The sequence below is a fragment of the Oryctolagus cuniculus genome, chromosome 17 (assembly GCF_964237555.1).
Source record: "Oryctolagus cuniculus chromosome 17, mOryCun1.1, whole genome shotgun sequence".
NCBI classification, from domain to species: Eukaryota; Metazoa; Chordata; class Mammalia; order Lagomorpha; family Leporidae; genus Oryctolagus; species Oryctolagus cuniculus.
In genome coordinates, this window is record NC_091448.1 from 66,583,565 (window position 1) to 66,611,087 (window position 27,523).

The 27,523-nt window shown below is 40.6% G+C and overlaps 1 protein-coding gene and 1 pseudogene across 4 annotated transcripts in view; both read right to left on the minus strand.

Annotated features, from left to right (window-relative positions):
* LOC138843228 (dynein regulatory complex subunit 3-like) overlaps window positions 1-23,387 on the minus strand; it is a 65,200-nt gene extending 41,813 nt beyond the window's left edge. For 2 of the 4 annotated variants that reach the window (XM_070061711.1, XM_070061709.1), the window contains exons 1-3: window positions 23,264-23,387; window positions 22,922-23,014; window positions 14,027-14,140 (exon numbers count right to left, since the gene is read on the minus strand). In XM_070061711.1, coding sequence (XP_069917812.1) covers window positions 14,027-14,140; window positions 22,922-23,014; window positions 23,264-23,387 — 331 coding nt within the window. Of the gene's footprint in view, window positions 1-14,026; window positions 14,141-15,074; window positions 21,744-22,921; window positions 23,015-23,263 lie in introns of those variants that run through there. The other 2 variants (XM_070061708.1, XM_070061710.1) reach the window with 2 other exon arrangements.
* On the minus strand, window positions 981-26,664 carry LOC127485305 (estradiol 17-beta-dehydrogenase 11 pseudogene; annotated as a pseudogene).
* Window positions 26,665-27,523: the final 859 nt, after the last annotated feature.

A 27,523-nucleotide genomic window follows, 5' to 3' on the forward strand; every position in this document is an offset into this window, starting at 1 on the left:
TACAACTCAGTGAGGACAGAGGTCCTGCATGGGAAGTTAGTGCACAGTGACTCCTGTTGTCACACATTCTTATGTATGATGTCAGTGACCACCCAAGACTCTTGCCATGAGCTGCCATGGCTGTGGAAGGCATTTGAATCCACAGTCCCCATTAGTATCTAGACAAGACCATGAGCAAAGTGGAAGTTCTCTCCTCCCGTCAGAGAAAAGTACATCCTTCTTTGATGGCTGCTTCTTTCCACAACACAGAGCTCTTAATGTACAGTCCAAATCACTAGCAGTAATTATTCTTAAATGACTTTATGTGTTTCTGCTCAAAAGGACTTGCTGCAAGTTACTGAGCAGCACAGTTGAATTGTGAGTTTTTTATTAAGTTTTATTAAGGAGATCATCTCTGTCATGGCAGTCCTTATGTTGTAATGACAGGCAAATCACTTTATAGTTTAGATATCAGTTTTCTGTACTTTACATGACTCCGGTATTCTGAGGTCCACTGGTAAAATGATTTGATTCCAGTAGATCTTCCAAACAAACCTACCGTGGCCTTAATGATACCTGATGTGTTTTTCTTGGTTCTGACCATACTGTTTATGTCCTTATAGAGGACTCACTCCAACGTACGGATGTACCATACATGGTCATTTGCTGACCCCTTATCCTGTGCCTGGCCAGTGAGCTAAGTGCCTTCAGAGAACTAACTGTCCCCTCTCTCCATGGCCCCTTTGCCATGACCTCTCCTTACTCCTTCCCTCTCTTCCCCACTTGAGAAATAGACATGCTGATAATTTTCTCTTTCTAGAAATAATTACAGTAAAGTTCATCTCTTTGTACTGTTTACTTTTCGGTATGTGTATACTTGATGTGTAATTTCTGTTCGCTGCTGAAGTCCTGTTTAGTTTACATAGCCTGAGTGTAAATTCATATCTTGACTCTCAGAAAACGTAAGAATGTTATTAGAAGACACTTAGGAAGATCGAATCTTCATTGAGCTATTAGTTACAGGGATTGGTCAAGGCATGTACTTCATGGAATATCTGATGTGTTTTACATGTAAGAAATGAGAACTCAAGTTTCATATTCCAAGGGTTTTAAAAAGATTCAGTTGGATAGGGAGGAGGCAAGATGGCGTAATAGGAAGGGAGCACACTGATAGTCCGGGGAGAGACAGTTTAATAAAAGTGGAGATACTGCAGGTTCGAGGAAGAGTAGGGGAGGAAACAGCAGAAGAAACTCTTCCGGAATGCGTGATTCACAGTGGACCTGCGTGGAGAGCATGGGAGCCCACAGTTCGGGACACCAGCGGCAGACTCAACACACCATCACTGGAACGCGAGGTGAGCCGAACCTCAATAGTCCAAGACACCGGCAGGCAAGTGAAGAGAGGAGACTAGAGGGAACGACCCCTGGGGGGGAAGTTCACCAGGCTAACTGGAAGAGAGAGAGAGAGAAAAAAAAGGTGACTGGTACGGACACGGGTTTCTCTCTCTCTTCTCACCTCTCAAGGGCGATCAAGACAAAGAGCAGGCGCCATCTTGGACATACGTCATAAGCAGAGCAACCTCAGGTCTGCACCAGCCCTGAGCCTAGCAGAAAAACCTGACTCTGGGCGGGGCAAATTAACAGGAGATTAAGACCTAGTAAATTCGTGGTGCTACTGAACTGAGACTGTGAAAAAAGAGACGGTGGGGGAGAGAACTCACGGAATTCATGTGAGTACTCTCCAGAGACGCTACAATTCCATAACTTTGGCAACCCAGTGGGAGACTGAAGGACCTAAATCTACGACCTGACACCATCAAGTTATTAGAGAACATTGGAGAAACCCTTCAAGATATTGGCACAGGCAAAGAATTTCTGGGAAAGACCCAGGAGGCACAGGCAGTCAAAGCCAAAATCAACTATTGGGATTGCATCAAATTGAGAAGTTTCTGTACTGCAAAAGAAACAGTCAGGAGAGTGAAGAGACAACCGACAGAATGGGAAAAAATATTTGCAAACTATGCAACAGATAAAGGGTGAGTAACCAGAATCTACAAAGAGATCAAGAAACTCCACAAAAACAAAACAAACAACCCACTTAAGAGATGGGCCAAGGACCTCAATAGACATTTTTCAAAAGAGGACATCCAAATGGCCAACAGGCACATGAAAAAATGTTCAAGCTCACTAGCAATCAGGGAAATGCAAATCAAAACCACAATGAGGTTTCACCTCACCCCGGTTAGAATGGCTCACATTCAGAAATCTACCAACAACAGATGCTGGCGAGGATGTGGGGAAAAAGGGACACTAACCCACTGTTGGTGGGAATGCAAACTGGTCAAGCCACTATGGAAGTCAGTCTGGAGATTCCTCAGAAACCTGAATATAGCCCTACCGTTCCACCCAGCCATCCCACTCCTTGGAATTTACCAAAGGAATTTAAATTGGCAAACAAAACAGCGGTCTGCACCCTAATGTTTATTGCAGCACAATTCACAATAGCCAAGACCTGGAACCAACCTAAATGCCCATCAACGGTAGACTGGATAAAGAAATTATGGGATATGTACTCTTTAGAATACTATACCGCAGTAAGAAACAATGAAATCCAGTCATTTGCAACAAAATGGAGGAATCTGGAACACATCATGCTTAGAGAAATAAGCCAGTCCCAAAGGGACAAATACCATATGTTCTCCCTGATCGGTGACAACTGACTGAACACCAAAAAGGAAACCTGTTGAAGTGAAATGGACACTATGGGAAACGGTGACTTGATCAGCATAGCCCTCACTGTTAATGAACAATTAATACATTATCCCTCTTTAGTAGTTTTTTTTGTCTGTTCTACTTAATATGACTGGTTTAATTCTGTAATTAATACACAGTTATTCTTAAGTGTTGAAATTAAACTGAAATGTGATCCCTGTTAAACATAAGATGTACAATTTGGGACATGCTCAAGCTGACTTGCCCCAAATGGTAGAGTTAGAAACATACCAGGGGACTCCAATTCAATCCCATCAAGGTGGCATGTACCAATGCCATCTCACTAGTCTAAGTGATCAATTTCAGTTCACATTGATCATAATGAAAGGACTAAGAGTCAAAGGGAGCACATAAACAAGTCTAGTGCCTGCTAATACTAACCGATAGAATAAATAAAGGGGAGAGTGATCCAACATGGGAAGCAAGATACTAAGCAGACTCATAGAATGGCAGATGTCCTAAACAGCACTCTGGCCTCAGAATCAGCCCTAAAGGCATTCGGATCTGGCTGAAAAGCCCATGAGAGTATTTCAGGCATGGAAAGCCAAGACACTCTGGCAAAACAAACAAACAAACAAACAAAAAAAACACAACAACAACAACAAAAAAACAAAACCTAAATGAAAGATCTCTGTGAGAGTGAGATCCCAGTGGAAAGAACAGGTCTTCAAAGAAGGAGGTACCTTTCTCTGAAGGGAGGGGAGAACCTCCACTTTGACTATGACCTTGTCTAAACAAGATAAGAGTCGGAGAACTCAAGGGGCTTCCATAGCCTTGGAAACTCATGACTGGAGCATAGGGAGATTACTGATGCCATAGACAGGAGTGTCAATTGGTAAAGTCAACAACAGGAGTCACTGTGCACTTACTCCTCATGTAGGATCTCTGTCCTTAATGTGCTGTACATTGAGACTTAATGCTATAACGAGTACTCAAACAGTATATTTCACTTTGTGTTTCTATGTGGGTGCAAACTGTTGAAATCTTTACTTAATGTATACTAAACTGATCTTCTGTAAAAAAAAAAAAAAAAGAAAAAAAAAGAAATTATCAATTCCCAACTTGACTCTCACTGGGATTAAACATGACAATAGGTCTGATCTGATTTCATCATCATTTAAAAAATCATCTATTATTTTTCACTTTATGTTTCTGTGTGGGAGCAAACTGTTGAAATCTTTACTTAATGTTTGCTAAACTGATCTGTATATAAAGAGAATCGAAAATGAATCTTGATGTGAATGGAAGGGGAGAGGGAGTGGGAAAGGGGAGGGTTGTGGGTGGGAGGGACGTTATGGGGGGAAGCCATTGTAATCCATAAGCCGTACTTTGGAAATTTATATTCATTAAATAAAAGTTAAAAAAAATGTACACACACAAAAAAAAGAAAGAAAAAGAGTACTTAAAACTCATGTCCACTCTCACTGTATTCTAAACTTTTCACTCTAGTTCTAAATTAAAATTGCATCAAAATTTATTTCAGGCTCCATAAATATTCAGAATGTAAGTCTACTGCCTGGATGGGAACATCAGTTGTGGCTGCCCTACATTGCAGTGGGTGAAGCATGGGGAGATTTGGAAAGTACATGGAAAGAGACTTAAAAGTATGAGTTTACTTTGGTATAGTTTTTTGGCAAAAAAGACATTTTTTTAATATATGGAAAGTGTGTAAGCTAAAAATGCATTTTATGAATTCCAAATTGTTACTGCACCAAAATAAAATCATATATTTAATTTAATTTTATGAACCCTTAAAATATTTTTATATTTGTTTATTTGAAAGAGCAACAAAGAGTCGGGTAAAGCATCTTCTCTTTCTCGGCAGAATTTTTAAAGAGGGATGTGGTAACCTTGAGCAGAAAGACCCAAGGCGGCCTGGGCCATAAGCTGCAGGAATGATGTCGGGGAAAAAGCGAGGCACCGACAACAGCTGTGCAGCAGTATCGGCGGCGGCCAGAGAGAAATGGAGCACCGTGGGCAGAAGAAGAAAGGCGCGGGCCCGGTGAGGAAGAGGATTCGTCCGTGTCACACTGCAGAGCGCCCCAGCGAGAAAGATGAGAAGAGGCAGAGAAGGAAAAGACCAGAGAGAAAAAAGGGAAATGCGATGACCACGAGGGGAGGCCGAGTATGGTCATCATCTGCCTCCCACTAGAATTGGTATGAAAATGGAGGAGAAGCAGAGGTGGGACTTATCCTCAGCACTCTGCAGTTGTATGTGACATCCCAAATGGTGTGTTAATCTGTTGCACATCAAATCAGCTACTCTTCTAGTGGTTTGTAGAACGTGCATACTTTGATGTTACCATGTCTCTGATATTCCAGATGTGACTTATTACCCACACAGGACCTCCTTTCCCCTGTCCAGCAAAGAATATCATGAATGAGTACCTTGAAAAGAAAGGTTAGCAAAGACAAAACAAGTCTTGAAACGTGATGATTAATAAGGAAACTAATTTCAGAGGATTAAAACAAAAAGATTTTTCTATGCAGGGTCAAATATTTGGTAAAATTTTTATTTAGTAGATAGAAATAGTGTGAAAGCAGATGATTCCATTAAATAATAGTAAAAAAAATAGTGTTCAGCAATGTGATGATTTCTAGGATGGGAAAATTTGCTTTCAAACCCCAAGCATGAAGCAATCAATTTCATGAGACTTTGATATAAAAACTGAGTAAGAATTTTAAAGAAAATAGTGTGCTCTAGTTTAAAGACCACATTGAAGGAAATATTTCTTACTATCATTTTTCCACTGTGCTAAGGGCATTTCCATTAATTTGAGATGAAGTATCATGACCAGGAGAGAAGTAATAAAAAGATGGCTTGTGTCTGTCATGAAAATGACTTGTAACAAGGTACTCTTTGGAGCCAAAGTGCCACAAGGCCCACTGAGTCTTTGAAGGCATTATTTTATTAATAAACCATGAGCCCCTGCCTGAATTTTTAGTTTATTTCCCATGAAGGAAAACCTGATGAGGCTGGGGCCATAGTAGAATATGTGGAGGGTGGTATCAAGATCATTATTTCAAAGTGGTTTTTCTATGTCAGTAAATAGATCCCTAAAGGGACTAAATATGTATATGGCCAATACACATAACCACAATTCTTTTTTTTTTTTTTAAAGTAAGAAGTATCCAAGATCCAAAATTTCCAAGAAAAGTGAAGTCTTCGTCCTGAGGAGAAATTTGATGGGATGCCTTTAAGAGAAAAGCTGAAATCAGCTAAGATGTGTTAAAGAGTAGCAGGTTTTCTGTAAGGTTCATTGATGCTGGTGGGGCCTAGGAAGAAGTAACTCACAAAAGTCATAAGCACATGCACTTGTTTCCGAGCAGAGATCTACAATGAGGAAGCTCCACTGGGAGGAGAATCCAATGTGAATGTTGGCAAAACTAAAATCAAGGTAAAGAGAAAGTTCTAACATATGATGAAAAAATAGCAGAAAGGAAGCTTCCAGAAAATAGAGAAGAGCCATGTTTTAGTACAATTCATAAGCTCATATGAAACTTTAAAATATGATGCCAGAAGATTCTTCCCTGCCTGTCTCCTAACAACCTACACAGAAGCCTCCCCATAAAACAGCATAGAGCCATTGTGCTCCAACATGAACATGGAATAGGCACAGTTGCAATTCACACACAGAGCAATAGAGAATAAAAAAGCAAAGTGAAGACACATGAAAGACATTATTACTAAACAACAACAAAAATATATATAGCATTAAAATGATCTGACATAAATAAAATATTAGATTGAAAAAGAACAAATTTGTCATAATCAGAACAATTCAAGTATGAATAATAATTGGATTACTATGTAAATACCCAAAAGAAAAAGAATTAGAATTCAGTAAAAATGAATTAGAGAAGAAAAAATTAAATTAAATAGGTAATACAAGAGTGGTACATAAAGGAAGGTAATATAAGAATGAACATAAATCAAACAGATTTGAGAGGAAACTAAGAATGTACAGAGTTAGACAAGATTATTCAGCAATGGTGACAACACAGAAGCAAGCTGAAGCAATGGAACAGAATACATGCTGAAAATCTAGAAATAAAATACACTGTAAATGCAAAATATGCTTGTACAGTGTAATGTGTTTAATAAAATCACCCCATAACATTAAAAACTTATACTAGCCACTGATGAGGAAAATGCATGGGAACGAGGGTTTTCACATTATCTGAAACTACAGAAAGAAAAATTTGAAAACATAAAGCATCTCTCACACAGATGTGCTAAATGAGAATCTTTTTTAAAATTCCACTCGATGGCTGGTGCCGTGGCTCACTAGGCTAATCCTTCGCCTAGCGGCGCCGGCACACCGGGTTCTAGTCCCAGTCGGGGCGCCGGATTCTGTCCCGGTTGCCGCTCTTCCAGGCCAGCCCTCTGCTGTGGCCAGGGAGTGCAGTGGAGGATGGCTCAGGTGCTTGGGCCCTGCACCCCATGGGAGACCAGGAAAAGCACCTGGCTCCTGGCTCCTGCCATTGGATCAGCGCAGTGTGCCGGCCGCAGCGCGCTGGCCACGGCGGCCATTGGAGGGTGAACCAACGGCAAAAGGAAGACCTTTCTCTCTGTCTCTCTCTCTCACTGTCCACTCTGCCTGTCAAAAAAAAAAAAAAAAAAAAAAAAAAAAAAAAAAAAAGAAAGAAAATGGAGTGGAAAAAAAAATTCCACTCGAAAACGGCATTTACAAATTTTATTCTTTTTTCTGTAAAATAATAGCCATGTCTTTAATGTGGTTTAAAGGACACAAATATACTAACACACTTATGAAGTATGATAAATTTTAAATGGAAAGACAGAACAAGAGAGAAATCTCTCTTCCATCTGCTAACTGACTACCCAAATGGCCACAATGGCTAGCATTTCTCCAGGTCAAAGCCAGGATTATGGAGCTCCATCCAGGTCTCCCACATGGGTGGCAGGAGCTCAACCATATGGGCCATCTTCTACCTTTCTGGGAACATTACTAGGGAGTTGTATTGGAAACAGATGATCTAGAACTCAAACTGACACTCAGATATGGGATACCTGCATTGCGAGCAGTGGCTTAACACCAACCCCAGATATTTTTTTTTTTTTTTTGGACAGGCAGAGTTGGGAGAGAGAGAGACAGAGAGAAAGGTCTTCCTTTTCCATTGGTTCACCCCACAAATGGCTGCTATGGCCAGCACGCTGTGCCAATCCAAAGCCAGTAGCCAGGTGCTTCCTCCTGGTCTTCCATGTGGATGCAGGGCCCAAGCACTTGAGCCATCCTTTACTACCTTCCTGGGCCACAGCAAAGACCTGGACTGAAAGTGGAACAACTGGGACAGAATCTGGCACCCCAACTGGGAATAGAACCAGGGTACTGGCAACGCAGGTGAAGGATTAGCCAAGTGAGCCGTGGCGCCAGCCCAACCCCAGATTATTTTGACGTTACATCTGGTCATTCAGTGTATCTTCCAGCTATGAAATTCTACAACAGAAAAATATTTATCTTTAACTATCCAGAGCCAAACACTTATAGCACATTATTAGAAAATTGGTTATCATAATGATTAAAACTTCTGTGCCCTGAAAGCCACTCTAGAAATAATGGTATTTAGGTACAAGACCTTATTGTGTTAATTTAGGTGTAAATTTTATTCAATGACTTTCCATTTAATGACCACTGGTGCTGAAGTAATAATCTAGGCTAAATAACTAATTCTTCTGGAAACTTGGGATTTTCAACTGTATTTAAGGTATGCAAGTTTCATGTTTTTCATATATACAGATTATGGAACATAGTTTAACTTGATTAACACAGTAAGGTTGTCCATTATTCATGAGGCCATTTCCATGGTTTAAATCCCCAAATACAAGCCTCCTCTCTCCCATTCACAATCTTTCTGGTTTTCAATTGTCACTCTTATCCATAGTTTTCAGGAAAAATAAATGACAAAAGCAGTAGGCAGCATGAATACTTTTGAAAAATATGAAGTCATTTAGGAAAAGTGGTTTATAAGGCAAAAACTCTAAACTTGATAGGATAATAAATTTTTATTCTATAAAAACAGTTAATCATAAGACAAATTGTCAGTAAGACAGGATGCTTGAAATGTAAATGGCCACAAAATATTGTTTGTAATGGTCAAATTTGTCTCTATGAAGTTGATTGGAATGATTACGATTATAATGGAGAATATCACAAAATCAATACATGTGAGATAAGTCAAGACTTTAAAATAATTATTTCTATATTAATAGAATACATTTTATATTCAATAAAACAAAACATAGAAACATTTTTATGGCGGTCCATAAAGAAAATGATACTCATGGATTACAGTTAAGAAAACACAACATCAAAGCACTGGCATTGTGGCACAATGGGTTAAGCTGCTGTCTGTGATGCTGGTATCCTGTATGAGAACTGGTTTGGGTGCCTACTCCCTCACTTCTAATCCTAACCTCTTCTCTTCTTCCCTTCCTTCCCTCCCCTCCCCTCTCTTCTCCAAGCTTTGCTTCTTTTATCTGCTCTGCTCTGCTCTTCTCTCTCTCTCAGCTCTGCTTTACAAATAAAATACATCCATAACAAAAAGAAAGTAAAAGCAACATCAAACAAATGCAAAACATTTGTGGCCTTTTAAAAATATTTACTTATTTATTTGGAAGTCAGAGAGAGAGAGAGAGAGAGATGATTATGTAATTGTTCACTCCCCAAAAGGTTGCAATAGGTGAGGCTGAGCCAGGCTGAACCAAGAGCCAGGAACAGGAACTTCCTCTAGGTCTCCCATATAGTTGCAGGGGCTCAAAGACACAGGCCATTCTCTGCCACTTTCCTAGGTGCATAATCAGGGAGCTGTACAGGATTGGATGGACATCCATATGGGGTTCCAGCAATGCAGATAGTGACTTAACCCACTGTACCAAGCTCTGGCCCTTAATTATTTTAGAGGCATGGTTGTGGGAAGAGAGAGAGACAGAGATAGAGAGAGATGGAGAGAATCTTGCATTCTCTCATCCCCAAAAAGCTCTACATATGTCAGACGATACTTATCTCTCTTGTTTGTGCCTGCTTGTTATTTTTCTACAGTGATTAGTCTGGCTGTGCATTCCTAATTGTTATGTTACTAGTTGAACACTAGATTAAATAATAAAAAGCACTGGTTGGAGCTATCCAGCAACTCTCTCCAAAGGAAGAGGGCTGTGCCTCAGCTCATCATTTGAAACTCCACAGCCACCAGCTGTCAGAGGCCAGCCCTCTTTGAAGTTGGCAGAAAAATCTCTCAACATCACACAGCTCCAGAGAATCACTATACACTTCCCCTTACAGAGCTCCTATCCATCTGGTCAGAGGCACAGACAGCCTTAAAGACAGGTGGATGACAGGAGCTAGACACCTGGAAGGGTGACTTAGCCAATAGAAGTGTCAGAGGGAGAGCTAAATAGAAAAAGTCCACGTCTCACCTCCCTGGTCCACAAAGAGGCAGCTTCTCACCCAATTGGCATTGGGTGGCCACCAGTTAAATTGCCACACTCACAGGATTCATCTGTCTGGTGCATTCATTGCAGGCCCATTGCCCAATACTGCGGTCAGTGCTGACTGCCCAAAGACCCATGATCCAAACACAGACACACCAAGTGTACATGCTCACTCACCCCCACAGGGTCATATTAAGGAATGGGAGAAATTTACACAGTCTCAGTGTGGGGGAGGCTGAATCCGGAGAGGCCTAGAGGAACTTCCTGAGCCTGCCTCAAATTTGAAAATCTGTCTTTAAGTTTCAAATCCCTGGTAGCAAACACCCCAGCCCCAGGGCGCTTCTGCTTAAGGATCATTAAGGTGGTATAATAGGAGTGGCTAAGACACTTTTGCATCTCAACACCCCACCCCTTGCCCGCATCTGCTCATCTGCTCTGTACCATCTGCTCTGTACCTCAGCTATATATACACCTCCCTTTTACAATAAAGTGAGACCCTGCTTCGACTGGGCTCCACACCATGCCTGATTGTCCCCCAGGTTTGGGGAAGGCTGAGTGGTGGGTGGCATACTTCCCCTCCTCGGTCAAGGTATGCTGTGGGCAGCCTGCCTAATTCTCCAGCGGTGGCGAGGAACAGTCACCGCAGTCTCAGCACACAATAGGCAGCACTAAGGGATCAACTGTCATCAGTCTCAGCAGAAGATAGGAGATCAGGGCTACACACATGGGGATGGCTGTCCCACATCAGCAGGGCATAAAAAGTGCTATTCCCACATATCTGGATCCAGAATCCTCCCACTCTGCTGATGGTGCCTTCTGCCTAGAGAAAGAACACCAGTTCAGTCAGACCCTGGACACACTGGTGGCTTCTAACTGCTACAGAACATGGAGGGAGAGGTGGTAGACAACAGTGACATGATGGAGCTCTGCCAGCCCTGTTACAGTTAAGTTCCCCCTGTCAAGAGCATCCAGGGTCGGCATCCTCAAACCCTCACTACTCACAAATAATCTAAAACTGCTATTGCTGGATACTCTGATTTTTCCAAGCCATGATTGAAGAAGACATGTCTGTACCAAGTGTGCTATAGACCCAGATGAGCCACTGTTGTCACCTTTTGGACAAGGTACCAAGTCCCCATGAGCCTCCTCCTCCTACCAGTCATTTGCCACCAGCACAATTTTGTAACAACTTTTAAGCCTTCTCATTTTGTGTTAAAGTTAGTATAATGAATCCCCACTCAAATCTCATGTAAATTGCCAAGTGCCTCGTACTGTGTCAAACACTGCAATGGCCAGAACATGAGAGTACCAGACATGACAAGCCTCAGCACTAAAGATACACAATGGGCCCCTGCTCTGATCCTCCCTGCTACTATAGGTGCAGGGCAACAGAGTTCTGGTACTTGGAGAGGGGTGTAGCAGGCTAAGTGCCACCTGCCTCGGATCATAATTCTGGTCTCAGTTAACATAGACCTTGCTTGCCACTTCCAGAAACTGAGTAGCATTCATGCCTGCAAAGCCCTTGAGTTTCTGGAGCTTTTGATGAATGTCAGGCGCACTTTGAGCACAAAAGTGCTGCTGACCTTCTGTTCATTTTCTGGGGCTTCAGGGTTGAAAGGGAAATAAATCTGAATGCCTCAACTAGCCACTCATAAAAATCTTCTGGTGCCTCATTACTCTTCTGGATGACAGTTATAATTTTGGCTGTGTGGTGAGCTTTCTGGATGCCACCCAGAGACCCCTCAAGAGTATCTCTCAGTAGTGGTCTAGGAGGACTATTTCTTCTGGCTGGTAAAGTTTCCAGTATGGAGCCTGGCTAGGAACAACCTGGGGGACCTATGTGTCAGGATGGAATGTCCAAGCTGGGTACTGTTTTTGAGTCCATTTGTGGGCCTTGAGAATTCTCCATCTCTCTTCAGTATTGAACAGGGTCGGGGGTGTTGGCGACAGTCCCTCTATGTTAGATGATGGGTTTGGAAAATGGTCTCAAATAAAATTAAAGTGCCTGCAGTTACTCCAAGGAAGAGGGTATATGATGTTTTCAATTTAAAAGGTTGGTAGTGTTGAATACCTGATTGTAGATCATGACAGCTGCTGGCTGAACATTGCCATCTGCTTCAATGACAGGGGGTGCCCTTGTCTTTCTCAATGGTATCTGTAGGGCTAGTAGAAGGTTGTTCTGTGATGCCCAGAGACATTGATTTACTGGGAGTTGGGAGACATGGAGCCATAGGAGGTAGAATTGCTTCGGACAGATCTGGGGGTGGCTAGGTGTCCACAAGCCCTGCTAGTGGAGCATGGATACTGAAATTGGTAAGAGTGTGGCAGGACTTTGTCCTCCATTGTTTTGCCCTGGAAAATCTTTGGTGAGGGTTTTCCTAGAGTCAGAGTGAGAATGTTTTGGATCCCAGACCAAAAGAAGCCATGGACAGCCATGATTTGATCTAGGGAAATTGATATGGGTATCTGAGATGTTCTGTAAGGACTCTTCAGACTATTTGATCTATGGCAACATGTTTCATTCCCTCTGAGGGCCAGCCAATACTGAAAGTGGGCCACTCAAACCCACACAAGGTTCTAAGTGTAGCACAGATTGGTTTGATTCCATAATCCTCACTAAACCTGTTTTAAAATGTTTTAACATGTCTAACACAGAAAGGGACCCATCCATTATGCAACCACACTATGATTGTAGACACAGGATAAACAAGGGAGTTGTGCCTCCAATAAAGATCAGCCAGATGCCTATTTGAGCACATTCCTTATTGGAATTTAGGTGATAATTCACTGTAGCAATGTCAGAATGTGACTCCAACTACCCTTGACCATATGAGGATCACCAGAGAACTTCAGTTTCAGGCCCACTCATAACTCATAGCTTCTACTGGGGACAACAGATTCAAACTGCCAATGCATGCAAAAGCAGCCATACATTCAAACACCTTTCAGAGTGTAAAACATTCCCTCCCTCTAAAGGTGAGTCCCATCTTGAAACCTAAAATAAATATTTCTTGGAGAGTCTGCCATCCACCCATAGGGTCAGGCATGTCTTAGACTCTGGTGACGGGTGATTCTTATCTCATTTGGTGTTTCCAGGTCCAAATGCCCCAAGTCTCTGTGAGTCTGAATGAGCAGCAGTGGTCAGGGTGACAGCAAGCTTTTGCATAGGGAGGAATCTCTCCAAAAGTATTGGAAATGGTGTCTAGTCATCTGTCCTGCAGTGGTCACCTCTGATCTATTTGTCCCCTGTACAAATGGCACAATGGGCCAGCTCATTCAACTTCCTGGTCAGGAAACCAAATGTTACAGAAAAGAGACCAAATAAAATGAAGTCACACATGAGATATTCGGGAAAAAAGACACAGAACTTATTACACGTGCAAACTTGACTGGAATCCTGTCCCAAGTGAACCCTGATTCCCAGCTCTACTTTGTTTTTACATCATAAAATCAGGAAATTGCAGTAATAGGGTTATTCCTTGAGACACCTAAGCATATGTAGATAACCATCTCTAGCACATAGCTTAGCTGTCTGCAAAAGCAATCTCTTGTGGGAATTCCTGACATGTATTATTGAACAGTAAAACAAAACAAAAAAAATCTCTAAAAAGCCGCTGAGCAGTCTTTGGCCACATCCTGTCTGAGACGATAGTGGTGGGTAATGGGAGCTCCAACCCTATAACAGGAATCATACCCTATTAATGCTAACATATAGGAGTCTTGCAGAAAAAAAGAGAAACCTCTGATTGCAATTAACCTTACCAGGGTACAGCCAAAACAAAGCCTCTAGCAAGATCAGTGTTTGAGAAAGGCAGCAACTTTTACCTCGCATTGACATGAGTTCTCCCATATATACTGAATAAGAGGATGTGTTGTGCTGGTCTCCTCCACTGATAATAGTCTGAGGGGGTGTAGGTACTGGAGGTAGATTCATATAACCTAGTGGGAAAAAAAGTAAAGGAGTATATAGGTCAGAATTTTGAAAGGGATGTGATCCACCAGTTGTAGAATATGAACTGTCAATGGTGTGTCCTAGGAATATGATAAGGTATCATGTTTTGTGTCCCCATGAAGAACCCTGCTTCTCCATGAGTGATGCAGACAGTGGGTGTGGAGGTAGTGGCTAGATCTCATGGGGCAGACTAGGAACAAAGCCTACATTGGACCAAGGATTGTTTCCAGTTATGGTCCATGCTATCTCCACATTTTTGTGATGATTCCATCTCTCAGCAGTGTGTAACTAGTTAATTTGAGGCCTCACTGAGCAGGAGGGGAGATCCAACAGGCTCAGAGAGGCAGTCCAGGGTCATGAATTAGAAAGTGATGGAGCTGAGTGACATGAGTGACTTTATTGGCACTTGTGATTATAGCCAGGGTTACATGGTAAACCCACGCTAACTCATTTCAAAGTCTTCAACATAAGCACATATGTAAATTTTTTCAAACATAATATTCATAGTTTCCATGATAAAAACACGTATTTAGGTGAGAGCTTAGCAATATTGTGGAAATTGAGTTCTGAGTGAAGAAAATACAGAGGCACATGAGGACTTTCTTTGGAGAGTGGGCCAGAGAAGATGAAAGTGATTTTCATGCCCTGCTGGCTGTTGCTCCAGGAGAAGATCCCACCTCCTCTTTACCCAAACTTATAGGTGATTAGAAAGCACAGGGTACCACCTCCATGTTCTGGGTAAGGAGAAATATTTCCTGGAGAAGGGGTTATCTGACTGACAGGTAGATGGATATAGGAGCATAGGGTGGGTAAAGTGTGGCTTCCAGATCATGAACTTAAACTATCTAACTTACCCTATATCAACATCACTCGTTTGCACTACAATAATGTTGGGCAAAAATCATGCACAGACATCAAAACTAATGTACAACAAATAAATTTATAATTGATTAAGACGGCATTTCAAAAAACTGTTGAAATAACTGTTGTATCAACTGCTGCAAGTGTTGAATATTTGTCAGCAAACTTTATACATGAAAACACAGTTCATTTGTCTGGTTCCATTCATAATAATGGGAAACTAAAAAATGAAGGTAGTATAAGAGAAAGAATCTCTCAAGAATGGTTAACCAGTCTTCATGGCAATTCATCACACTTGCTGAGGTGTGATTCCAAAAAAACAATTCCTCCAGACACTTCACAGTTTCAGAGACTTTTCTGTAAATGTAATCTTGTTTTCTGGAAATTTGCTTTACAGTAAAGGTACTCCCAATTCCATTACATTCATATGCCTTTGTGTGAGTTATCAGTTTACCATCTAGAGGTGACTGGTCGTATAAAACTTTTCTTTTTTTGCAAGTTTTCTCACTTCTGAGCCTCTTCGTGTGAATAGAAGACTGACTTATAGCAGAAGGATTTTTTTCACATTCATTACATTGATTTTTCACTTTATGAATTCTCTGAAGTCTGTTGATGTCTAATTTCTGGCTAATGGAATGTTCATACTTACAGCATTCAAACAATATGACCTGTTGTGAATTCTATATTCATACAAGCCTGAATTCCCAGAAAATGTCTTCCACATTCATTACACTAGACAGGGATGCCCACTTTCACCATTGCTATTCAATATAGTACTGGAAGTTATAGCCAAACCCATTGGGCAAGAAGAAGTTTCACCTCACCCCGGTGAGAATGGCTCACATTCAGAAATCTACCAACAACAGATGCTGGAGAGGATGTGGGGAAAGAAGGACACTAACCCACTTTTGGTGGGAAGGCAAACTGGTCAAGCCACTATGGAAGTCAGTCTGGAGATTCCTCAGAAACCTGAATATAACCCTACCATTCAACCCAGCCATCCCACTCCTTGGAATTTACCCAAAGGAAATGAAATTGGCAAACAAAAAAGCTATATACACCTTAATATTTATTGCAGCTCAATTCATAATAGCTAAGACCTGGAACCAACCCAAATGCCCATCAACAGTAGACTGGATAAAGAAATTATGGGACATGTACTCTATACAATACTATACAACAGTCAAAAACAGTGAAATCCAGTCATTTGCAACAAAATGGAGGAATCTGGAAAACATCATGCTGAGTGAAATAAGCCAATTCCAAAGGGACAAATATCATATGTTCTCCCTTATCGGTGACAACCGAGCACCAAAAAGGAAACCTGTTGAAGTGACATGGACACTATGAGAAACAATGACTTGATCATCACTTGTCCTGACTTTCGAGGGAAATCTTACTACTTTATTACTTTTTTTTTTTTTTATTGTACTGGATACCATTAGTTGAACTCTTTATTTAACACACAATTATTCTTAGGTGTTTAAGTTTAACTGAAGAGTGACCCTGTTAAATATGAGTGGGAATAAGAGAGGGAGTACAGGTACAGTTTGGCACATGCTCAACTGGACTTACCTCTAATGGTATAGTTAGAAACATGCCAGGGGATTCAAATTTAATTCCATCAAGGTGGCATGTACCAATGCCATCTCACTAGTCAAAGTGATCACTTTTAGTTCATAATTGATCGTAATGATAGGTCTAAGAGTCAAAGGGATCATATAAACAATAGTGTCTGCTAATACTGATAGAATTAAAAAGGAGGGAACCATAAAACATGGGAAGTAGGATACACAGCAGACTCATAGAATGGTAGATGTCCTGCTAAACAGCACTCTGGCCTCAGAATCAGCCCTTAAGGCATTCATATCTGGTTGAAAAGTCCATGAGAGTATTTCAGGCATGGAAAGCCAAGACACTGTGGCAAAAAAAAAAAGTGACCTAAATGAAAGATCTCTGTGAGATCCCAGCAGAAAGTATGAGCCATCAAAGAAGGAGGTACCTTTCTCTGAAGGGAGGAGAGAACCTATAATTTGACTATGGCCTTGTCTAAAAAAGATCAGAGTTGGTGAACTCAAGAGGCTTCCATAGCCATGGTAGCTCATGACAAGATTCTCGGTTGATTACTGACATCTATTTATGAGTGTCAATTGTTAAATCAACAACAGGAGTCACTGTGCACTTACTCCCCATGTAAGATCTCTGTCCTTAATGTGTTGTACTATGTGAATTAATGGCATAACTAGTACTCAAACAGTACTTTATACTTTGTGTTTCTCTGTGGGTGCAAACTGTTGAAATCTTTACTTAGTATATACTAAATTTATCTGTATATAGATAATTGAAAATGAATCTTGATGTGAATGGGATGGGAGAGGGAGTGGGAGGTTCGATTGTTGAAGGTGGGAGTGAGGTTATGTGGGACAAAAGCCACTATAATCCAAAAGTTGTACTTTGGAAATGTATATTTATTAAATAAAAGTTAAAAAAAAGAAATCCCCATCTGAATTCTCTGATGTATGATAGATTTGTGACAAATGCTTTTTTAACACTATTAATATTTATAAGCTTTCTCCGTTACATGCGTCCCTGTTGGATAAGATGTGATTTCCAGCAGAAAATTTTGTCCTAATACTTACATTATTTGAAGGGAAACTCTTCCACATTCAATATATACATTCTCTCCCTCTCTCTCTCTCTCTCTCTCTCCCTCCCTCCCTCCCTCCCTACCTCTCTCACTCTTTCTATGACAGATAGAGTTAGAGAGACAGAGAAAAAATCTTTCTTACATTGGTTCTCCCCCAAATGGCTGCTGCAGCTGGAATTATGCCGATCCAAAGCCAGGAGCCAGGTGCTTCCTCCTGGTCTCCCATGCTGGTGCAGGGGCCCAAGGACTTGAGCCATCCTTCACTGCCTTCCCAGGCCACAGCAGAGACCTGGACTGGAAGGAGTGACCAGTACTAGAACCTGGTGCCCATATGAAATGCCGGTACCACAGGGGGATGATTAACCAAATGAGCCACAGAGCCAACCCCTTATTATATTCTCAAAGTCTCTCCCATTCAAAATAGATGATGGATTATGAGGTATGACCTATGACAAAAAGCTTTCCCACATTTATTTCATTCATGAGATCTCCACTTTGTGAATTCTCTAATGTTGTACCTGAGATTTTGGCAAAGCTTTCCAACACTCATTACATTCATAAGATTTCTCCCCCATGTGAATTCTCTGATGTCTTGTGGGCTATGACTTCTAAGTAAAGGCTTTTCCACAAGATTACTTTCAAAGGTTTTTTTCCCTGTATGAATTTGATGATGTGCAATGTGGGCTAAGTTATGGTAAAAGACTTTGAGTCATTACATTCATAAGATTTTCCCCATGTGAATTCTGTTATGCTTGATGAGGTATAATTGGCACCAAAGGCATATCCACACTGACTATAATCTTATTGTTCTCCCTTGATGGATTCTGTTATTTAATGAAAAGGAACTTGCACAAAAAGGCAATTGTGTGGAAAATTCCCTGTTAATTCTGTGATGTTTTATTAGTTGAAAATTATAACAAAAGGCTTTCTACTATCATTATTCATGACATTTCTCCCCATGTGAATTCTCTGATGCTTTGTGATGTTTGTCATATGAAGAGGCTTCTGCACAGTCATTGCCATCATAAATTTTCTCTCCTGTGACTTCTTTGATGTTCATTGAGCTCTGAATTGCATAGAAATTTGCAAAGAAAACTTCTCCACAGTCATTACATTCATAAGGTTTCTCCTGTATGGCTTCTCTAATTATTTACAAGGCTTGACTTTTGGCCAAAGGCTTTTCCAAGTCATTGCATTCAGAAGGTTTATCCCCTGTGTGACTTCTCTGATGCCTTTTGAGGTTTGACTTATGGGTAAAGACTTTTCCAGTCTTTACATTCATCAGGTTTTTCCCCTGTGTGAATTCTCTGATGTGGGTGCTAGAGCTGACTTACTCAGAAAGGCTTTTCCAGTCATTACATTCATAATCTTTCTATGCTGTGTGAATTCTCTGATGACTTATGAGGCTTGATTTGTGACCAAATGGTTTCCCACTGTCATTGTATTCATAGGGTTTCTCCTCTGTATTACTTCTCTGATGTAGGATGAGAGATGACTTCTTAAGAAAGGCTTTTCCACAGTCATTGCATTCATAAGGTTTTTCCCCCGTGTGAATTCTCTGATGTAGGATGAGATGTGACTTCCACATAAAGGCTTTCCCACAGTCATTACATTCATAAGGCTTTTCCCCTGTGTGAATTCTCTGATGATTTATGAAATGGGACTTCCGGCCAAGGCTTTTCCACAGTCATTACATTCATAAGGTTTCTTCCCTGTGTGAATTCTCTAATGCTTTGTGAGGGCTGATTTACAGCGAAAGGCTTTTCCACAGTCATTACATTCATAAGGTTTCTCTCCTGTGTGAATTCTTTCGTGATTTATGAGGTGTGACTTCTTCCCAAAGGCTTTTCCACAGTCATTACATTCATAAGGTTTCTCCCCTGTGTGAATTCTCTGATGATTTATGAGGTATGCCTTCTTGCCAAAGGCTTTCCCACACTCATGGCATTCATAAGGTTTCTCTCCTGTGTGAATTTTCTGATGAGTTATGAGCTGTGACTTCCGGCCAAAGGCTTTACCACAGTCATTGCATTCATAAGGTTTTTCCCCCATGTGAATTCTCTGATGTAGGATGAGATGTGACTTCCACATAAAGGATTTTCCACAGTCATTACATTCATAAGGCTTATCCCGTGTGTGAATTCTCTGATGATTTATGAAATGGGACTTCCGGCCAAAGGCTTTTCCACAGTCACTGCATTCATAAGGTTTCTCCCCTGTGTGAATTTTCTGATGCCTTAAGAGGTGTGACTTCTGGCCAAAGGCTTTCCCACACTCATTGCATTCATAAGGTTTCTCCCCTGTGTGAATTCTCTGATGATTTATGAAATGTGACTTCTGGCCAAAGGCTTTATCACAGTCACTGCATTCATAAGGTTTTTCCCCCGTGTGAATTCTCTGATGTAGGATGAGACATGACTTCCACATAAAGGCTTTTCCACAGTCACTGCATTCATAAGGTTTCACCCCTGTGTGAATTTTCTGATGAGTTATGAGGTGTGACTTCTGGCCAAAAGCTTTGCCACACTCATTGCATTCATAAGGTTTCTCTCCTGTGTGAATTTTCTGATGAGTTATGAGGTTTGACTTCTGGCTACAGGCTTTACCACAGTCATTGCATTCATAAGGTTTTTCCCCAATGTGAATTCTCTGATGTAGGATGAGACAAGACTTCCACATAAAGGCTTTTCCACAGTCATTACATTCATAAGGCTTATCCCCTGTGTGAATTCTCTGATGCTTTGTGAGGGCCGATTTACAGCGAAAGGCTTTTCCACAGTCACTGCATTCATAAGGTTTCACCCCTGTGTGAATTTTCTGATGTGTTATGAGGTGTGACTTCTGGCCAAAGGCTTTTCCACACTCATTGCATTCATAAGGTTTCTTCCCTGTGTGAATTCTCTGATGATTTGTGAGGACTGATTTACAGCGAAAGGCTTTTCCACAGTCATTGCATTCATAAGGTTTCTCCCCTGTGTGAATTCTCTGATGATTTATGAAATGGAACTTCCGGCCAAAGGCTTTTCCACAGTCATTACATTCATAAGGCTTATCCCCTGTGTGAATTTTCTGATGCTTTGTGAGGATTGATTTATAGTGAAAGGCTTTTCCACAGTCACTGCATTCATAAGGTTTCTCTCCCATGTGAATTCTCTGGTGATTTATGAGGTGTGACTTTAGGCCAAAAGCTTTTCCACAGTTATTACATTCATAAAGTTTATTCCCTGTGTTAATTATCTGATGCTTTATGAGGTGTGACTTCTGACCAAAGTATTTTCCACAGTCATTACATTCATAAGGTTTCTCACCTGAGTGAATTCTCTGATGATTTATGAGATGTGACTTCTGGTAAGTGGCTTCTCCATGTTCATTAAACACATGAGAGTTTTCCACTACGTGAGTACCATAATTAATTGCACGGCAGAATTTATAACTGAATGATTTTCCACAAGGCTTACATGCATAGGGTTTCTTCCCTATATGTGGTCTATGATTTATTTTAAGAGGTGATTGATCAATGACAGGTTCCAAAGAACTACTATATTCATAAACTTTCTCTCTTCTGGGACTTTGTTGATGCATACTGAGGTTAGAATTTTTATGGAAATCATGTTCTATTTGAGTTGTCTTGCCAATATTGGCAGTTGACTTCTTACTTTCTACCATAAAATGCCTCTCAGATTGACAAAATATATTTTTCCTTTTGAAGACTTTGCCTTTTCTGATTGGTTCAAATGACTGTTGCACAGTCTGATTTTTGTGCTGTTGATTAAGAGCCTCACAGATCTGGAGAGCATTCCCAGGCACATTAGTAGCATCAAATTTTTCTCCAGTTTGTAGTTGAACAGGCCCACAGTGCAGATACACATTGTGACATACATTGCATTCTTCAGGTTTCATTCCTGAATAGATTCTCTTTTTGATACTCAGTTTTGGAATATGGTTTGAACTTAAACGAAGTGTTTTTCTTAATTCAATGATCTTGGGAGTTGATGTCTTATTGTTTTTCATAACATTCTGGTTCAGATTTTTGTCCTGACTTTTCTGGTTTTTCCTAATCAGGTCATCCCTTTTCGTGGCAACTGAAGTGAGAAAAAAAAATGGTGCTGTCAATAAATCAAATATAATTCTTTTTCCTGGCATACTCATGTAAAAGGAATGAAGTTACTTGTATTTAAGAGGGATAGAATTAACAAAATGAATACAAGTCATTGCTTGGAATGTCTGCATCCAAACACAGTGCCAATTTAAGCCCAGGATACTCTGCTTCAAATACAGCTCTCTACTAATGTATACCAGGGGGCAGGAGATAATGGTTCTTGTGCTTGGGACCCTGTGATACATCAGATTGGAATAGTTGGAATGCCAGGCGTTTGGCTTCAAATTAGTCAGACCTAACTGCTGCAGGTATCTGGGGAGGTAGCTAATAGGAAATCTCTTTCTCACTGTTTCTCCTCTCACTGACTTTCTGCCTTTCACAAAGGTGAAACAACTATATAAGATTTTAAAGAAAGGACATATGTTTGGTAAAAATAATCAGCTATTGCCAAGAAATCAATTTTTCCTTGTCCTATTCATTCCAGTTCATTTTTCTAAAATTGTCTGTTTTGTACTTCTCTGATATTTCAAACATCAATATGGGAAACTTTTGCTGGATCATTTTCTTGCAGGTGGAGAAGAGTTTAATGTGTCTGTATTCCAAGCAGGATCACATTTAAGGGACAAGATTTGCATCTGTGGTTGTCTCATGTTCTGTCTTCCCAGGGAAACAGCATTTGTGGGATTTTTCTAATGAAAAACTGTTTTATCTGCACTCTATTACAGTTTCCCCATATTTCTAAGGAAATCTGATATCCTCAGCCTCTGAGAACTACAATAGTTACAGAAAGTCCCAATATACCACCTTCGGTATACATTCACAAGCAATTTAAAGAATTTGTTTCTGCAGACCAGAATCTGCTTAATTTCTTCAAAATTTATTTCTATCTCATTGTGCAGTTGTCATTCCTGGTGACCTCCTTTCATTTTTTACATAAACACTCCTCTGTGATAATATGCAATTCTGGAGATTTTGATCAGTTGCCGATTTACACATGAAACTTCATTTCCTTTGCCTTTACCAGAGATACTGATCTCCATAGATACTGTAGAATAACTGTGTCTGAAGTAAGACTTGGAAAAAATTAAGAGAAAGACCACCACTCAACATCTGCTGCAATGATTCTACTTTGGCCTCCCTGACCATTATGTACACACTCACCTGGGAGGCTATGATGTAAGCATTCTTCCCCCATCCAGGGCTCTGCTCCTTGCTCCAACTTCAAGATCAAGTCAGGTTTGGTCATGCAGTGCCCTAGTAATGGAAATAATGTAACACTTTGTGAAATCACTATCTTGGGTTAATTAAAGGTGAACAGCATGGTCCAGGAGCTATGCAACAAATGTTCCAATTTGAATTCCTTCTCAGATGGTATATAATCAGATTCTTCATGGACTCAAATTCTATTCCTGTCCCTCATTTATAAAGTTTATTAATAGTGCTCACTTATTTGTCAAATAGTGACAAAATGTTACCACTGGGCATGTGATGAGTGTCACTCACCCAAGGAGAACAGGCTGCTGTAGGTCTCCAGCATCACATCCCTGTACAGGATTTTCTGAGCTTGGTTCATGTTCTGCCATTCCTCCCAGGTAAAGTACACAGCCAGGTCTTCAAATGTTATCATCACCTGTGATAGAACACTCCTGGTCAACATGTCAACTCTGTCACATAACAAAAAATGGCAGTTGTATAACTTCTGCATGCATATGGAGGAAGAAGGAAGGATGCCATTTCATTTCAGATTTGTTGAGCATTTGGACAGCCACACAGAAGCATTCAACAGGGGATCAAACCTGTGGTATAAAGGCTGTGAAAAATGCCCAAGCTGGAGGGAAACAGGAATTTCTGTTCAGAAAGGCCAGACTATGTCAAGGGCAATTGCACAGGAGGCTGAAAGGGGGACAATAGTCACTCTGGAATGAGCAATGTTCAGAAGAATGTAGAAGTATTCAGGGAAAAAGACAAGAAACCATCAGGGAAGCTATGAAGAGATTGAACAGAGAAGAATTTCCAGGAAAACACCATGCACAGTAAATGCAATTATGGCAGAGAAAAAAATATTTTAAATTGAGACATTACAGACTTAACTTAGTGTTTATGAAGCCAGCTCAGATACTCTATCTCTGCATCAAATTTCCAAAGAAATTTCCTTGAGAAATTCTGTACTATAATCTGCATTTGTGACTGAGGGAAATGCAGAGAGATTTGTTTGAGAACAGAGTAGGCACCAGTATTATGGTGCAGCAGATAAGCCTGCACCCTCCACCTGCAATTCAGGCATCCCAATGTGAACCGTTTGAGTCCTTGGTGCTCCACATGGGATGCCTGTGGTCATTTTGTGAACGAACCAGTAGATGGAAGGTATCTCTTACTACCCATCCTTCCATATCTCTATTTGCCTTTCAAATAAGTTAATAAATAAATCTTGGGGCCAGAGCTGTGGTGCAGTGGGTTAACACCCTTGCCTAAAGTGCTGACATCTCATATGGGTGCCATTTCTAGACCCAGCTGCTCCACTTCTGATCTAGCACTCTGCTATGACCTGGGAAAGTAGTAGAAGAAGAACCAAACCCTTGGGTCCTTTAACCCATGTGGGAGACTGAGAAGAAGCTCTGGCTCCTGGTTTCAGATCAGCACAGCTCCGGGCATTGTGGGCAGCCAGGGAGTGAACCAGCAGATGAAGATCTCTACTCTCTCTCTCTCTCTGCCTCTCTCTCTTTGTAACTCTGACTTTCAAATAAAAAATAAATTTTTAAATAAAAACGTAAAACATAAAAGAACCTGCAATAGATTTTTTTTCCTCACACAGCCCTTATGCTATCTCTGAATCAAGGTCAGCTCCCCCAATTATGAAGGTCTGCATTACTCTAACAATTAAAAAAATAAATGCAACTGATTTGTGTTTTAGCACTAGCTAACTCTTACCCTTGCAGAATGTTCAGTGTTTATTTCCATGGTGGTACTGAAACACTGCCCACTACATCATCTATATAACAATAATGACTGTATTTGACATCATGACCCCCAATTTCGAATATTATCCTTGAAGCCTCATTTAAAAATATAAATAATATGTATTTTGCTATGGCAACAGAAAGATGAGACCAAATTGCCTTATGTTAGATTACTTCAATGCTTGATAGTCATGACAAATTCATTTGTCTTGTTTTTATATATTCCCTAAGAATAAAATTTATCTTTATTTTCCCATTTTTATTAACAAATTATTATAAATCTAAAAAGAAAACTGACAGCAACCTGAGAATAATTAAAAAAAAAAACACTTACAGGGCCAGTGCTGTTGCACAGTGGGATAAAGCCCCAGCCCTCAGAGCCAGCATCCCATATGAGTGCCAGTTTGAGTCCTGGCTTCTCCACCTCAAATCCTGCTCCTACAAATATTACTGGGAAGGTACTGGAGGATGACTCAAGGGTGTGGACCCATGCACCTATGTGAGAGATGCAGAAGGATCCTGCCTCTTGCCTATAGATTGGCTCAGCTCTGACCTTTGTGGCCTTTTGGGGAATGAACCAGCAGATGCAAGACTCTCTCTCTCTCTTTTTCTGTTACTCTCTGTGACTCTGTCTTTCAAATGCATAAAATAAATATGTTTTTAAAAGTACACAATCTGCAGGTGATGTATTAATTTTCTCTGCTCTTTGAAATATCTGGAGGTGTCATGAATCATTCCTGGAAGAAAACATAAATGCAAGGATTTAAAAGAAAATTTCATGGCTTTCTTTCTACATTGTACTGTAGAAAACGGAGTGCTAGAATGAATAAAGAATCATGAATACATAAATAAAGAAAACATAAATTTCAAGGAGGAAAAATCATTTAAACCTGCAAATATACGGCAACTGAACCCACCTCTATTAAGTGGCAGAGATTAATCAGAAGTTATCTTTGGTTTAATGAAAGCATTGCAAAAAAAAAATTTTTTTTTCCCCCAGGAATTACTGTCATATTGTTTTTGTTCCTTTTCCTCATTTTCTGTAAAGTCAATTCCTATGGTCATTTCTGTGATACAGGAAATCATGTTTCAGATAAACAAAAAGTGGAGATAAATGAGAATAGTCAGGGTGATACTGAAGAAAAAAGGACAATTAGGATAAAGGGAACTTCCAACGTTGAAACTGATTAATGTTACGAGAAATCACTTAAATGTGGGGAATCAGTGTTCAGGAAGACCAGACACTTATTCTTTCTTTTTATATCCAATTACTGCATCAAACTTAACATTGAGCTTTCGTTTTGCAAGTGCCAGGAAACGCTCAGGAAGGATCCTTTCCAATATCATTAAAAAGCGTATAGAAGACGGCACAAAGATCATTTTCTCCTCTGTCAGGATCCCATTCATCAGCTTGTTTACCACTTGCTCAGGTTCCAGGGTGGGTCCCAGGCTGGTGCTTGGATTTTTGATGAAGCCAGTGTTTATGAAATTCGGGCAGAGACATGTCGTCTTGACTCAGGTTCTTTCTAAGGCAGCCAGCTCGTCAGTCAAAGCTCTGTGAAACCCAACAGCAGCAAACTTGCTGGAACAATAAGCCAGTAAGAAGGGGACCACAGTATGTCCACCTGCGGAAGCCACAGTGACAATATGACCATGATTGTTCTTCATCATCGCTGGAAGAAATGCCTTTGTAGTCCAGAAATGCGCAAGCACATTAACTTCAAAAGCTTTTTCAATCTGAGGGTCTTGTGTAGCAAACAAATCAGATGTGTAGACTACACCAGCATTATTTACTAAGATGCTAACATCTCCAATTTCTGCCTTTACCTTCTTTGCAGAGCTGTAAATATCTTCTTGGTTACTGCAGTCAACCACAAAAGGATGAGCCTGGGCACCCAGTCTCCTGCATTCAGCAGCTGTTTCCTCAATTCCATGCTTTGGAGGTAGTCAGCAGGAATGGAGCATTGCAAAAATTTTATTAAATGATATTGTAACAATAAAAAAGAGTAAAACTTTGTTATTGTTGAAATTAATTACATTCAGTAAAATTTACATTAATGAAAGTTATTTTGGGGACTGGCACTGTGGCTTAGTGGGTAAAGCTGCTGCCTGTATCCCATGTGAGTGACAGTTCAAAACAGTGACAGAGCTGCAATTGACAGTCACCCATACAGGTTTCATCTCAAATGGCCTGAACACCCAGCTCCATCACATTGCCATCTTGGATGAAACAGACTTTCTTTCTTTCTTTCTTATTTTAAGAATTTTATTTATTTATTTGACAGGTAGAATTACAGACAGTGAGAGAGAGAGGCAGAGAGAAATGTCTTCCTTCCATTGTTTCACTCTCAAAATGGACACAATGGATGGAGCTGTGCTGATCTAAAGCCAGGAGTCAGGTGCTTCTTCCTGGGCTCCCACCCAGGTGCAGGAGCCCAAGCACCTGGGCCATCTTCTGCTGCTTTGCCAGGCCACAGCAGAGAGCTGGATAAGAAGAAGAGCAGCCGGGACTAGAAATGGTGCCCATATGGGATGCCGGCACCCCACATGGAGGATTAACCTACTGCACCACAGTGCTGGCTCTGGATGAAACAGTCTTTCTACAGAACTTTTGTAGCTGCCTCTGTACAACTGGAGACACATTGGTCTTGTTTCAGTGCACCAATTTTTGATAAAAATATCTTTAAAATCTCAACCTTATTCACCCTTTCTCCAGGTCCAGAACTGAGGATGTGGCATTGGTGTCCCTTCCTAGGCCAGCCAAGATCTACAGGGTGCATCTGAATGACATAACTTAACACCTCAG